Here is a 14,399-nt window from a genome sequence, read left to right as displayed (position 1 = left end):
ACTATCCACTGGAAAAAAGACAGTCTTTTCAATAAATGGTGCTGGGAAAATTCGACAGCCATGTGCAGAAGAATGAAACTAGACCACTCTCACACCAGACACAAAGATAAATTCAAAATGGATGAAAGATCTAAATGTGAGACAAGATTCCATCAAAACCATAGAGGAGAACACAGGCAACACCCTTTTTTGAACTTGGCCACAGTAACTTCTTGCAAGATACATCCATGAAGGCAAAAGAAACAAAAGCAAAAATGAATTATTGGGACTTCATCAAGATAGAAAGCTTCTGCACAGCAAAAGAAACAGTCAACAAAAGTAAAAGACAACCTACAGAATGGGAGAAGATATCTGCAAGTGACCTATCAGATAAAGGGCTAGTATCCAAGATCTATAAAGAACTTATTAAACTCAACACCAGGGATCCCTGGGTGGTGCAGCGGTTTGGCGCCTGCCTTTGGCCCAGGGCGTGATCCTAGAGACCCGGGATCGAGTCCCACGTCGGGCTCCTGGTGCATGGAGCCTGCTTCTCCCTCTGCCTGTGTCTCTGCCTCTCTCTCTCTCTCTCTCTCTGTGACTATCACAAATACATAAAAATAAAAAATAAAAAAAATAAACTCAACACCAAAGAAACAATCCAATCATGAAATGGGCAAAAGACATGAACAGAAATTTCACAGAGGAAGACATAGACATGGCCAACACGCACATGAGAAAATGCTCCGCATCACTGGCCATCAGGGAAACACAAATCAAAACCCCAATGAGATACCACCTCACACCAGTGAGAACGGGGAACATTGACAAGAAACAATAAATGTTGGAGAGGATGTGGAGAAAGGGGAACCCTCTTGCACTGTTGGTGGGAATGTGAACTGGTGCAACCACTCTGGAAAACTGGAGGTTCCTCAAAGAGTTACAAATAGATCTGCCCTATGACCCAGCAATTGCACTGCTGGGGATTTGCCCCAAATATACAGATGCAGTGAAACGCCAGGACACCTACACCCCGATGCTTATAGCAGCAATGTCCACAATAGCCAAACTGTGGAAGGAGCCTCGCAGTCCATTGAAAGGTGAATGGATCAAGAAGATGTGGTCTATGTATACAATGGAATATTACTCAGCCATTAGAAACAACAAATACCCACCATTTGCTTCAACGTGGATGGAACTGGGGATATTATGCTGAGTGAAATAAGTCAATCGGAGAAGGACATACATTATATGGTCTCATTCATTTGGGGAATATAAAAATTAGTGAAAGGGAATAAAGGGAAAGGAGAGAAAATGAAAATATCAGTGAGGGTGACAAAACATGAGAGACACTTAACTCTGGGAAATGAACAAGGGGTAGTGGAAAGGGAGGTGGGCGTTGGGGGTGGTTGGGGTAACTGGGTGATGGGCACTGAGAGGCACTTGACGGAATGAGCACTGGGAGTTATGCTAAATGTTGGCAAATTGAACTCCAATAAAAAAAAAATTTTTTTTAAAGGAAAGTCTCCCTTTTATCTGAAATCTTTGTATTTTAATACAAACTAAAATTTTTGCTAGGACTGTATGTTATTATATGCTCTCAGCTTTATTTCATGTCAGATACTTAAATTTGGATAAAATATTATTTTATATTCTGAAATTCAAAAAATTCTCTTAAAAGTCATTTAGCTGAGTATTTCTGTTCTTAACTTTTATTGAAAGAAATGGTAAAATTTGTTTCGATAAAGATTTGATCACTAAACTTAGTTAAATGTCTTCACTTTTATGTATAGTAAAAACACTTCTTGTCTTGCTACATTAGGTTGTAGCATCTTTAAGTGGCTTCCAAAATTCACTGTGGCAACTTCTCCTGCTCCCTGTCCTCCCTACCCCCTCCATACCTTCCCCTTTTTCCCTCTCCCTCTTCCTTTTCTTGCCCTTTTCACTTATCAAGACATGTGCCCAGTTTACATTGATCAGAGATGAAAGCCAATGATGTTCTGAGCTGGTACAGGGTTTACAGTAAAAAAACAAAACAAAACAAAACAAAAAAACAAGTAACAAGCTTAGTCTTTAATCCTGGATTTGGAAGTGTGACAAGGATCAGTGCTTACTAAAGAGCACCAGAAGCTTTTCCAGAATTTGGAAAGTTGTCATTCACAGGGAAGTAAAGCTTAGGGACCCAGGGTATTCCACCAGAAGTTGATTTGATGAATTTGTGACAATGTTTTCTTTGTTTTAGAAGCTTCTTTTTATTGGAGTTTCCCATTGCTGAGTGATGCTTGTCTCTTAACAGTGAAGTAGTTAGTCTTGAGTAATAAAGCAGAATTCCATCCACCAGGACATTAGGGCATAAACACATCCCCATTTGAACAAAAACTGGTTTTAGTGTACTTTATAGAGAAATAATCTAATGAAGAATTGTTTCAAGCCTTTGAATGCCTAAAAAAGGAGGGACACCTGGGCAGCTCAGGCCTTTGGCTCAGGGTGTCCTGGGATCAAGTCCCGCATCGGGCTCCTGCCTCTCCCTCTGCCTGTGTCTCTGCCTCTCTCTGTGTGTGTCTCTCATGAATAAATAAATAAAATGTTTAAAAAATAAATACAAAAGGATTGGGTACTGTAATGCATATATTGTTTTTCTTTGGGTAAATTAATATTAAATCTGGTTGCTATCACTGTGATATTGGTACCAGTTTTTTTTCATGGCCTTCATAATTATTGAGGAACAGGAGTTCTTAAGTCCTTCCATCTTTCAGGTGAATAGCTAGAAAATTTGCACTGTGACATAGAAAACACCTTCTGAAAAGCTGTTATTACAGTAAATGTAGTTCATCAGTTATATAACTGGTATTCAAGTATCAAACAACAATATTAATGTGTTTAATAAAGTATTAGGCGTGCATACCGATATTCCTCCCTCCCCTGTTCTTTCTCCATTCCTCTCACTTCCTACTTTGTCTTTTTTTTTTACCCTTTATATGTCATAGACCCTGCTTAGCGGATCCAGAACCCAGCAGCATTGGAATTAAATTTACTCAGGATCCAAGTCTAGGAACCTAAAACACATATATAGTGTTAAGTAAATAATATATAGGAGACTGAAAACTTGTATCTTATCATTTAGAAACCACAGAGTCCAGATGTGGAAGGAGAACAGATGTGAATCCATTCTTGGCTCCCCGCTCTGCAGCTGTGCCTCTCATTAACCCAGCTGGACTTGGACCTGGTGGGCCTGGGCATCTTCTTTTGAAGCCCATCTCAGACGTGTTGCCCACATTTACACCTTTGCCGGTGTCACCTGACAACAGTGCTGGAGTTGTGTTGAAAGACCTTTTAAAGCAATAGATGATTCTCAAGCCAGAGACAACATACGTAGCACTTTAAAGAAACCATGAACACTATGTGTATGTACTTTATCACAAAGTGGCCTTTCAGAAAAAGTCATGTATTTGTTTGCAGTTGTACATTCTCTGAACTTAATAAAATATTCTTTTTGCTTTTAGAAATTGCAGGTGTCACAGGATGAAGTGTTTGCTATATTGTATGCTTTTTTTTCCTTCTTTTATTTGACCTAATTTAGGCTGGAATCATTTGATCTTTTATCTTAATTTACAAAAAATGAGAAAAATATTAGGAAAGATTATATTCAAGTCTTAATTAAAGATTGTATTAAGTCAAGAGATTTACAAAAAGAAGAACAAAATAATAGTGGTATATCTGTATAGTGCAAACAATTGATCTGAAGCATGTATTGATCATCTTTTTTTTTTTTTTAAGTCTTCTTGAGAGAACTTTGTGTAGATAGGCCAGCAACAGGGTTGTCCCTGGGAGAGCATAGGTGTCCTGAGGTGGAATGTGTGTGTATTTGGTTCTATGCAATTTTATCACACGTGTAGATTGCCGTGATCACCACAACAGTACAGATACTGAGCAATTTCTCAAGTCGCTGTCGTGCGGTCCTGCTGGATTTTGTAGTCGTGACCTCCTTCCCTACCCGCACCGGCCTAACCTCTGGCAACCGCCAAGTGTGCGCTGTCTCTGTAATTTTGTCATTTCAAGAGTGCTGTGTAAGTGGACTCATGCAGTACGTAACCTTTGAGGTTGGCTTTTTCTTACCCAGCATAATTCTTGAGACCCATCCAAGTTGTTATGTGTATTGGTAATTCGTTCCTTTTTAATGTCGAGTACATAACAGTGGAGATATGATTTAGTTTTAAGCGCTAAGGTATCTTTTTACAGGTATCTCAAAACTGTTCACACACGCGCACACACCTTTATATAAGCATTATGTCGTACAGCTGCACTTACATACCTACAATCAGCAATATCACTAAACAGGTACGATACCTCCTGCCTCTAGTCCGAGGTGTGATAGAAGAGGCACAGCCACCCCCCCTTCTCATCCTCATGGTTACTGAGGGTAGTGTCAACAACACCAGCATCAGGTGTTTGAAACTGAGGAGGAAGGGCATAGTTCTTTAATTTTTTATAAAATTGTCATAAAAAATCTTGACCTGGAACTTAATTATATCAAGATGTTCATGTTTGTATTAGTTGTGTTGGAGTTGTACATTTACAGACATTTCTTGCAAATTTTGTAAATTTCAGTATGCCTTTAAAGTAGAAACATCCATATAACAAGGAAAGGTGAAAATAATACTAATCCAAATATGTAAATAGGCCTAGACCTGGCCAGGGCTCAGTTTGATTGTTTGTAAATTTTGCTATGATTAACTGCCTACTGTATTTAGATCAGAAGATCAGAAGTCTTCCTGTGTGGATAGGTAAAGCTTGTTTTTCTGAAATGCTTAATAGCTGAGATGTTGCTGCCTCAGAACATCACCTGTGTCCCGAGCTAATGTATTTATATCGCTCTTCTTTGTTAAGTACACTTTAAAGGAAGTTGTACTGGTTCTATATTAGAACTGTCAAACTGCCTCATGTCCATTTTGCCCATTATTATTTCTCTATGAAATTATTACCCTTTAGGTTCTATACGATCCTTCCAGAGATGCTTTCACTGGCCATCTGAAATTATTTGCTGCTTGCCATTAAAGTTTCATGTCAGTGTGGAGCATCTGAAATAAAAGTTTCTAAGTTAAAAAAAAAAAAAAAGATACATGATTCTTCATTTTGAAGAAAGAGAACATGCAAAAAAAGTTTTGTCTCAATTTGAAAAGAAGATGCATGGTACATGTTTAGGTAGCATATCATCATATTGTAAAGGCCTTTTATGACCTTTTGAGTATTCTCACCCCCCCCCCCCATAGTTTCATGTAAGTTTGAAAGCTGTTATGGGTGGATTGCATATCTAAACATGACAGCATGGCCTTCCATGGCTGCTGTTTAAGTATGTGATCTTGTCTTCAAGCTGTAGTATCCAGTGTTTCATTGTATCATGGTTGAAACTATAGCTCAGTGGTATGCATACTAAGTGTTTGTTGATCTAAACCAGACGTAACTCATCTACTTCTGAAACCAAGTTGTGTCAGAGATGAGCCATCTGCTCAAGGAATCTTGGTAACCATACAATGATGAAGCATATAATTGTGATGTTAGCAATAGGACATGGTGAACAGTATTTTTACTACAATATTTTAACTAGTCCTTTTACTGTTTACTTCTCTCTAAACTTACTAGAATCTGTGGTTGATTTTTGCTTCAGCTGCCAGTTTTTCATAACATTCCTAATGGTTTTCAACTGCTATAATATAGTAGAAAAGCCATCCAGCCATTGAGTTTGAGTTTAATATAATCTTGTATCATGGGTGGTGAGTTTTAGTTCCTGCCATTATTGATTTTTAAAAGAAAGTAGAAAACCAAAATAACAAAAACATAGGGGAAAAGGAATGACTTTCCTAAAGCCAGCCAATTAAAATATTAACCATCCTCTGCAAATAAAGCTGCCTGTTTATTTTAACCTTTTAATGGTTAATTGAAAAGGGGAAAAAGACTCAAAATACTTATCCAGCCAGTAGATGGAAAACAACTCCGTCTTCAGGGATAGGGGAGTGATGTGAATTAGCAGGGAAGTGCCATTATGCGTCAGACTTAAAGAATTTAATCTGTTTTTTCAAGCCAATGAAGTTTTTCATATATCAAAGCATTTAAAACATCTTCCATCCACAAAAATTTCCTTTAACTTTGTAAATATCCAGTAAGTATAACTGATACTTATTTTATATATTCCTATGGAAAAGGTAATGGTATTTTAATGTTCTGACATTTGTGATTGCTAGTCTTTACTTTTTAACTTATTAAGGTTTCTCTAATTAAACTTGATAAGTTATCTTGGTTTTTAGGGAAATATCTAAATGTGGGAAATTTACAACCCAGCCTTACTATTGGGTTATGTTTTATAGAGCTAAAGTCAATGCATTTCTGAATTCCTCAGGAGCACTGCAAGGCAAAAAAAAAAAAAAAAAAAAAAAATACTCCAAATAAAAATGATATATGTAAGTTGGCAATGTCTTTAACCACAATAAAAAAAATTTTTTTTAGCAAACAGCTGCTGACTTTTTCTTTAGAGGGGGGAGAAATGACTTACACATGTTGTTTATAGCAGCAGTTGATGAACTACGGAAGCTAATGTCTTCAAGTGTTCACCGGATGTTGCTGTTAGGATACTATGTGATGTGAGCCTTGGAAATGTTAAATATGAACAATTTAATAGATGCTGAAGATTTAGTATAAAAAGAGGATCTGAGAGGTATTTAGCCAGCCTTTTAATTTTCATCCAGAGGTAATAGGCATCATTGGGCTCTTGGTTTTTCAGCAAGATAATTGGTTTATGTCTTCCCTTTTTTCTGAGATGTGGAACTTGAATATTTTTAACCGTTCATGTGATGGTAATATTGGAAGGAGCATGGTTTTTAAAGTTGAGAGATGGAGTACTGATTCTGGTCGACCTTTTCTCTGTGACCTTTAACAAAATTGCCTTGACTGTGGGACTGATTTCTCTCATCGTCCAACACCCACATAGTAAATGATCAAATGACATATATTCATTCGCAATATTAAATGAATACATGTACAACTTGTGGAAATGCTTTATAAAGCCTGTGGTTCTATACAGAATTTAGAAGTTGTGATTATTACTGCCAAAAAGGTGGGTAAGTGTCAGGAGTGGGGGTGTTACTGAAGCTGAGAGTTGTTCCGAGAAGGCAGGGAGAGATCAGAAGTGTGAAGTGCTTGGCGCCCTGGCAAAGGAAGTTCGAAGAAGAATCCATTGGATTTAGGGCCCAGAAAGTTGTTGGCGCTGAGTTTGAGCCTTGTTCACAGAATGGCAGAAGCCAAAGCCGTGTTGTCCAGTGGTCAGTCGGTGCTGAGCAGTGAAGTTGTTTGTAGGCCGCTCTTTTGAGGCTCTTCTGAGAAGTCAGACCACGAGAGACAAAGGATATGAGGAGTGGCCGGGGGAGGGAAGGCCTACCGGGTTGGGAGCCGTTGGGAGCCGTAGCATGTGTGAGGGGCCCCGGAAGGGCCCAGCACAGACCAGGCCACGGGGCAGGGCCGGGGCTGGGGGCTGTGGGGAGGGTCCTCGAGGAGGGGGAATTGGCAAGGAAGGCCGCCCTCATGGAGACCAGAGGGAGGGAAGAGAGGGCAGGCCAAGCGGGTGGGGCTGAAAATGAGGGAGTGGGGAGGCTCTGAGACCAGAGAGATTGGGGGGGAGGGGAGACTGAGAAGCAGCAGGAGGTGCCTGGTGGGGGGGCAGTGGGAGCGGGAAGGCCTGAGCAGGACTAGTGCTTAGAGAAGGAAGCAAGCTGGCAGGTTGTGTCAGATAAAGAGTGAGCAGCTCTTGCCCTCACCCAGCTCTCAAGGGATCTAGAATGTTGGGAACCTGAACCTTGTTTCCTGTCCTTGGGACTTAGGTCATGTGAACATAGGGCACGTCTGAGAGGTTTATAGTGTGGCTTTGCCATAATTAATGCATCCAGTGAATCAATCATCCACGATAATTAAAACAGTATTTGTTTTGGAGATAAAGAAAAATTCAAGAATGAAAATAAAAACTGAAGGCAAATATTTGAACCCCTAGTTGGGTTTCTGCCTCGGTTATTCTTGGGCATCGGCCTTTCAGGCCTCCCGGGGTTAAGAAGTGGGTACTGGGCTGTGTCACGGTACCAGCACTGACCATTTGCATCAGGGGCCGTGTTCACAGGGCACCCTCCCCGGCTCCTGGGCTCCTCCACCCCTGGGAATTAAGTTCAGGTTGAAAATACTGTGTGTTGTGCCCAAGATTGTGTAACCGAGAAACCACCAAGGAGCCAACACCGATGCAAGCACATGAGGGTACAAGCTCGAGCTTGGGTCCAAGTATACCCAACACAGCAGAGCAGGGACTTGGACCCCGAGGTTGAGAGGCGTAGCAGTTTTATAGGGGCCGGTGGCCAATGGGATTGTAACACACACAGGAAGTTGCACAGTCGTGTCGGTCCACACGCAGGTGGCCAATTGAATTATAATTTATAGTGACCGTTTGAACTAGCCTATCACTGGTCAGAATTGGTGTGCAGGTTTGGTGGGCAAAAGGCGGGGTTTACATTCTTTGGCAGTTAAGGGTTCCGCCTTCCTGTATGAGCAGGTTTCCGGTAAGGGTTTGCTCAGCGGCTTGACTAGGGTGGGGGAGCGCCTTAAGCAATAAGCAGGTCATGTGGGGGGTCTTAGGGGAGGTGGCGGGTGTAGCACAGAATGGAGTTAGTCCTGTTCTGCCTGTCCAGGGATAGGGGATTTTTGTTAAATTCCTTGGGTCCCACACTGTGGACTTGATGTAGCAGTTGGTAAAGTTGTTTCCTAGATATGGTTGGCCTGTAACACGTGGGCAACATCACTGTCTTCTGGAATATGTGGCACTTAAGGGCGCCTGCTGCCCCCATCCGTGGAGCATTCGACTCGATATCGGGGCTGTGAGTTTGAGCCCCACGTGGAGTGTAGACATGACTTTCAAAATAAAACCTTTAAAAATAGATATAAAATACAATCAACGGCAATGGGATGTTGTAGGGGACAGTATTGGGAAACACCTCTGGCAGGAACCGACCTCAAGACCTTCTTCTGACCCTTGGGCAAAGGCAAACACTTCCCCAGGATGAGGTCTGTCCCAACGAGGGAAGGGAAACGTGACTTCCTTTACAGAAAAGACTTGGAAAACCAGGTGGTAAATACTTGCTTCAGGGCCCTGAGCAGCTTCTCCCAACGAGGTGTATTTAAAGAATCAGGAGACATCTGGGAGTCAACACGTTAATCCCTTTCTAAAGGGGATTTTGCAGGCTGTCTCCCTGAATAAGGGGCTGACGGTGATGGGAGTTACACGTTCTGGACTAAGGCGGTGATTTTTTTTGTTCTGAAAACTTACATGGAATGTGTCTTTCGAAAAATTTTTGGCATCCTTGCTCAGCCATCTCCCTAAAGCCTCATGCGCAGCACGTGCGGCCCTGCTGCGGGAGGACGCGGCCGCCATGGGCTGGGCCCTCACCGCCGATGCTGGGAAATGCCGATTCTCCACCGAGCGGCCACTTGCCAAATTAAGACTTTTGTTTTTTATAAGCCTTTTCACTCCCCGCCCCTGCCCCCACTTCGGACATTAGGTTTCCTTGGTGAAAAATAATTTTCTGCTGTCCTTTAATTTGTGTGCGTGTGTATCAAATATTTCAGACATTTAAGAATAGGATATCTAGAGACATCTGGCTAAAGCAGTGGGATGAGGTCAGCCAATTCCTCCCTGCAAAAAAAAAAAAAGAAAAGAAAAAGAAACTAAAATGGTCAAAACCAACCATTCTGGGGCCCTGGTAACTGACCAGAGGAAGGCGAACAACTGAAAATTGTTGATTTTGAAGAATGTCTAGAACCTCAGGTAAGAGCCGTTGGGGCCGTAGCCTTCCTGCCTGGGGGTCTCCAAACCTCCCAGGTGTCCTAGCTCCAAGCCCACCGCGAAAACCAGCAGAAGCCAAGCCTGCAAACCCGCAGCTCTGCCATGGGGGCGGGGTGTGTGTGTGTGTGTGTGTGTGTGTGTGTGTGTGTGTGTGTGTAGGCCATGCACACAGTGTGACTTCGGCAGTTAAAACGTGGCACAAACTCTGCTCTGCTGGTCCTGAGATCACAATCTCCGCCAGGGCGAGGCGCCCAGCCGTGGAAGTCCAGCGGGAAGACTGGAACAGAGAAAGCTGAGGGGCACCGGCCTCAGAGCGCTCTCATCCAGGCCAGTCCCGGGGCCCTCGGCCCTCGGCCGCCCACGGAAGCCACTCGGGAGCAGCCTCCTAGAGGCCAGAGCACAGGACAAAAATAAGAATATCAAAACAGCTGAGACTCCAGCAGCTGCGCTCTCCCAGGGGAGAGACAAATTTCCTCGGAGTAAACCGGATCAGGCTTAAAAAAATCAGAAAAATACATCGGAACGCCATGGTTGCTATGATATAATCCAAATTGTCCAGATTTCAATAAAAAATTGTGAGCAATGCAAAGAAGAAAGTATAACCCAGACTCAGGAAAAAAGCCGTCAGAAGAAACTGTGTGGGCCCAGATGTGGGATCTGGGTCCACAGAAACTTCCAAGCAGGGATGGCCAGGACAGGATTTCAAGTGTCTTCAAGGACACAGAATAAACACATGCATACTTGTCAGCCAGCTTCACCACCGCTTAGTGTTGTGTCCTATTTTCTAAGGAATTAAGTTTTTCTTTTTTTTCTTTTTAGGATTTTATTTATTCATGAGAGACACAGAGACAGAGGCAGTGACACAGGCAGAGGGAGAAGCAGGCTCCATGCAGGGAGCCTCATGTGGGACTTGATCCCAGGACCCCGGGGTCATGCCCTGAGCTGAAGGCAGACGCTCTACCGCTGAGCCACCTGGGAACCCCAGGAATTAAGCTTTTTATTAGAGAATGTTTTGAACTTGGACATGAAAGAAGAGAAGGCGGCATAAGGAGCCCACGTACTCATGGCAGCGTCCACTGTTGCCAGCTCTGGGCTGTCAAGTGTCGCTTCCTCTCGCACCACCTTCAATCCCCGTTCCTTATTTTGAGAGCCTTTTCACACAGCACAGCACGCCCTCAAACCATAATAAGTCAAGAGTCAATATTGTTGCTTTTGGGGGGGACAACAGAGATCAAATAACTTCTGCTGTCTCCCTTTGCTGAGTCCTCCAGGCCTGTCTGAAAAGTTGACACCCTGTCTGGATGCAGAGGGAGGCCTGCGAGGCCTGTCCCACGTTCGGCATTAAAAGTCCTCTCTTTGGTGCAGTATGATGACATACATGATAGTCGTGTTGATCTTTAATTTTATTTTGGCAGAATTAAAAGTTGACATAATATTGTTCCCTCTAATTTTTGAGGGTGTTGATTTTACTGGTCTGGTACATTGAGGAATTTGGGAACTGCCGATCTTACATGGCTCATAAAGAGGAAATGAGATAATGTGAATGTCATGCCATTATACAGTTCTATTAAGTCTGCCCCTACCCTCAATCCACATTAACTGTCAGAAAAGAAAGAGACAAAAATGAAATAGGGATGACAAATTAGAAGAATGCCAATAACTATTCTCTTGCGTGTGACTATGGGGCCCATGGCAGAGGGTCTATTATGGCTGAGATCCCATATTTTACATGTGGTTAGATGTTAAAAACAGGACCAGTTAAAATAATCCATAAGAAAAGACCAGGTGTTTTCACAATTCACTGGATTTCCTGAGAATTCCAAGCATGTGCAGAAAATTCGAATATCTTTGAACAAGTTGGTTTAAGCACAGCTAGAGATCAGGGAAGAGCCCTGAAAATCTGGGTTTCAATTTCTGTTCTGCCTCTAATCCTATGATCTTAGGTAAATGAGCCTCTCCAGGCTTTCATTTTCCACATTTGTAAAATTAAGGGGTTACAGTAAATGATTTATGAGTTTCAGGGCTCGGCCCCCTCCTCCAGGCAACATCCTTCTTAACCATCCTCAAGCCTTGGGGGAACTTCTTTGTACCTCCCTTGGCCAATGCAAGCTGACTTGCAACATAGGGATATGGCATGTGGGGAGATGTTCCAGACCTTTACTGGGGACATACCGTGCGTTGGCACCTTCTAGGGACTTTATGGACACTGTCTTCATCACAGCAGCATGTTGTTGTTTTCACCCCTATTCTATAGCTGAGAACCTGTGGCTCAGCAAGGTTAGAGACTCACCTAGGGTCCCGTGCTTGTCGGGGTTCTCCAGAGAGGCAGAACCCATGTTTTTAAAGCTCACTAGATGCTTTGACATCAGCATGACGTGCAGGATGGCGTTAAGATGTCTAAATACATAAAACTATTAAAATGTACGTGTTTTAAAAATTTTCACAAGATGAAAAACCAAAAGACCAACTGAGAAAACCTTGTAGCATGAAGGACAACAGAGCTGGAAATGGGTAAAGGAAGTAGAGACACAGCTGGGGCTCCTTGAGGTATCTGTAGTTGTCTCCCCATGTCCACTCTCTGCTTTTACAGGCAGAGGAACCAGGTTCTGAGCTAAGTCGGTTCGTGAACTCTCAGGACACAGGCTATGTCTCCCAGCATCCCTTGCAACGGGGTGCTGCCCTTGCCTTCTGTCCTGCTTCCTGAGGTGGGTGTGGTGGTGACATGCCACCTCGGACCTAGGAGGAGGTCAGCACTCTAGAGACTGCGAACAGTGAGGTGATGGAGCTTCAATCTCTGGTACCTCAGAGGGAGGCGGCTGCCAGAGTAGCCCTAGACCACCATCCCGCAGACTATCATGTCAGGATACGTGTCACTTTGTCATCAAACATGACTGCTGAGGTTTCCTCTTAGAAAAAAAATATATCAACGCGAAAAACCACCAGCCACAACCCCAAACTAAAAACTGCCACCAGGATGGAGTCATTTTGACTTCTCAGTTCACAGAGAGGGAACTAATCACCTGGACATGGTGGCTGATAAGTCAGAAGAGGAGATGGATGTTTGGGATTGAACAGGAGCTGGGAGGACCTGGGGGTGGTGAGAGGCCTTTATTCAAGGATCATCAGCATCATGCTGACTATTGATGGGACCATATGTCCCATAACAGTTCTGGGACAAGTGACTCTTCCTAGGATGGTTGTAGACAGAGTCAACAGGCTGGATCCAACTTTGGGGGACCCTTCTGTTAGTGGGAGGAGAAAGAAAGAGGGCTGGAGACAACACGGTCACAGTCCTACTGGGAAAGCCAGGATGACTTAGATAAAAGAGAAGAGAAAGGGAGTCATTAATGGTCAACTTCTTCAGAGGGACAAAGGAACAGTTGGGAATGGAGAAGTCACTGCACTTGGCCCACGAGAGCCCTGAGAAACTCAGGAAGTGTCATGTTGGGTGGCTGGTGGGGCGTGGCCAGATGTCGGTTGGCTAAGCTGGGGGGCGGGAGGAGCTGCAGAGGCATCAGGACCACACAGGTGTCCCCCTCTTCAGGTAGTGAAGACCTGTGCAGTCGAGCCATCCTTATGTGGATGTTGGCAGTGATTTTAGTTTTCTGATGGTTAGGGGCCAACTTGGGGTAATATAGGTGAAAGGTTTTATTAATGCTAAGAAAGGAGAAAGGAAGGTGATGATGGGAGGCCCCATACAGTTCTGGAGTGTTGGGGGTGGTGACAAGGAAGGAACCAGCCATGTGACCAGCAAGTCAGAGAAAGCAGACCTTGGGAACTGGGAAGCATGAGGACCCTAGAGCCAAATAGGCTTGGTTTGGGCTGGAATTGGTTTGGGTTCATCATCTGCATGGCCCTGATCTCTTTGGGGGTCATCTTCATCTGCCGACTAGAGGGTTGCCCATTTTAGAGTCATTGTGGGCATCAAAGGGGAGGGTTTGTGTGGACTCTAGCACGATAGAGACATCCAATGACAACCTCTTCCCTGTTTTGCTTTTGCTTTCAGAAAGGCATTGTGATGTAATTGTTTTGGGGCAGTAAAAGCATTAAGCAATTTAATATTAAGAGTCAGAATATAGGGCAGCCCGGGTGGCTTAGCAGTTTAGCGCCACCTTCAGCCCAGGACCTGATCCTGGGGTCCCGGGATCAAGTCCCACATCAGGCTTCCTGCATAGAGCCCGCTTCTCCCTCTGCCTGTGTCTCTGCCTCTCTCTTTCTCTCTCTCTCTCTCATGAATAAATAAAATCTTTAAAAAAAAATTCAGAATATATCATTGAGTCACCTTTGTGAATTCACCTTTATGAATTTCCCAATTGGAATATTGTCTTTTTTTTTTAAGATTTTTAAAAATTTATTCATGAGATACAGAGAGAGAGAGAGAGAGAGAGAGAGAGAGAGGCAGAGACACAGGCAGAGGGAGAAGCAGGCTCCACACAGGGAGTCGGATGTGGGACTGGATCCCAGGTCTCCAGGATCAGGCCCTGGGTGGAAGGCAGCGCTAAACCGCTGGGCCACCCAGGCTGCCCGGAATATTGTCTTTTTTAAAAAACCAATA

General features: G+C 43.4%; 1 protein-coding gene across 3 annotated transcripts in view; it reads left to right on the top strand.

Moving 5' to 3' along the window:
* The window catches only part of TRIP11 (thyroid hormone receptor interactor 11), an 81,442-nt gene that overhangs the window by 64,908 nt on the left and 2,135 nt on the right, over positions 1-14,399 (top strand). For 2 of the 3 annotated variants that reach the window (XM_072761155.1, XM_025985603.2), the window contains exon 21: positions 3,101-5,091. The exons of the other annotated variant lie outside the window; for it this stretch is intronic. In XM_072761155.1, the coding sequence (XP_072617256.1) occupies positions 3,101-3,321 (221 nt within the window). In that variant the 3' untranslated portion in view covers positions 3,322-5,091. Of the gene's footprint in view, positions 1-3,100; positions 5,092-14,399 lie in introns of those variants that run through there. 3 annotated transcript variants of the gene reach the window in all.

The sequence above is a fragment of the Vulpes vulpes genome, chromosome 6 (genome assembly GCF_048418805.1).
Source record: "Vulpes vulpes isolate BD-2025 chromosome 6, VulVul3, whole genome shotgun sequence".
Lineage (NCBI taxonomy): Eukaryota > Metazoa > Chordata > Mammalia > Carnivora > Canidae > Vulpes > Vulpes vulpes.
This window is presented reverse-complemented; position numbering and strand designations above follow the sequence as displayed.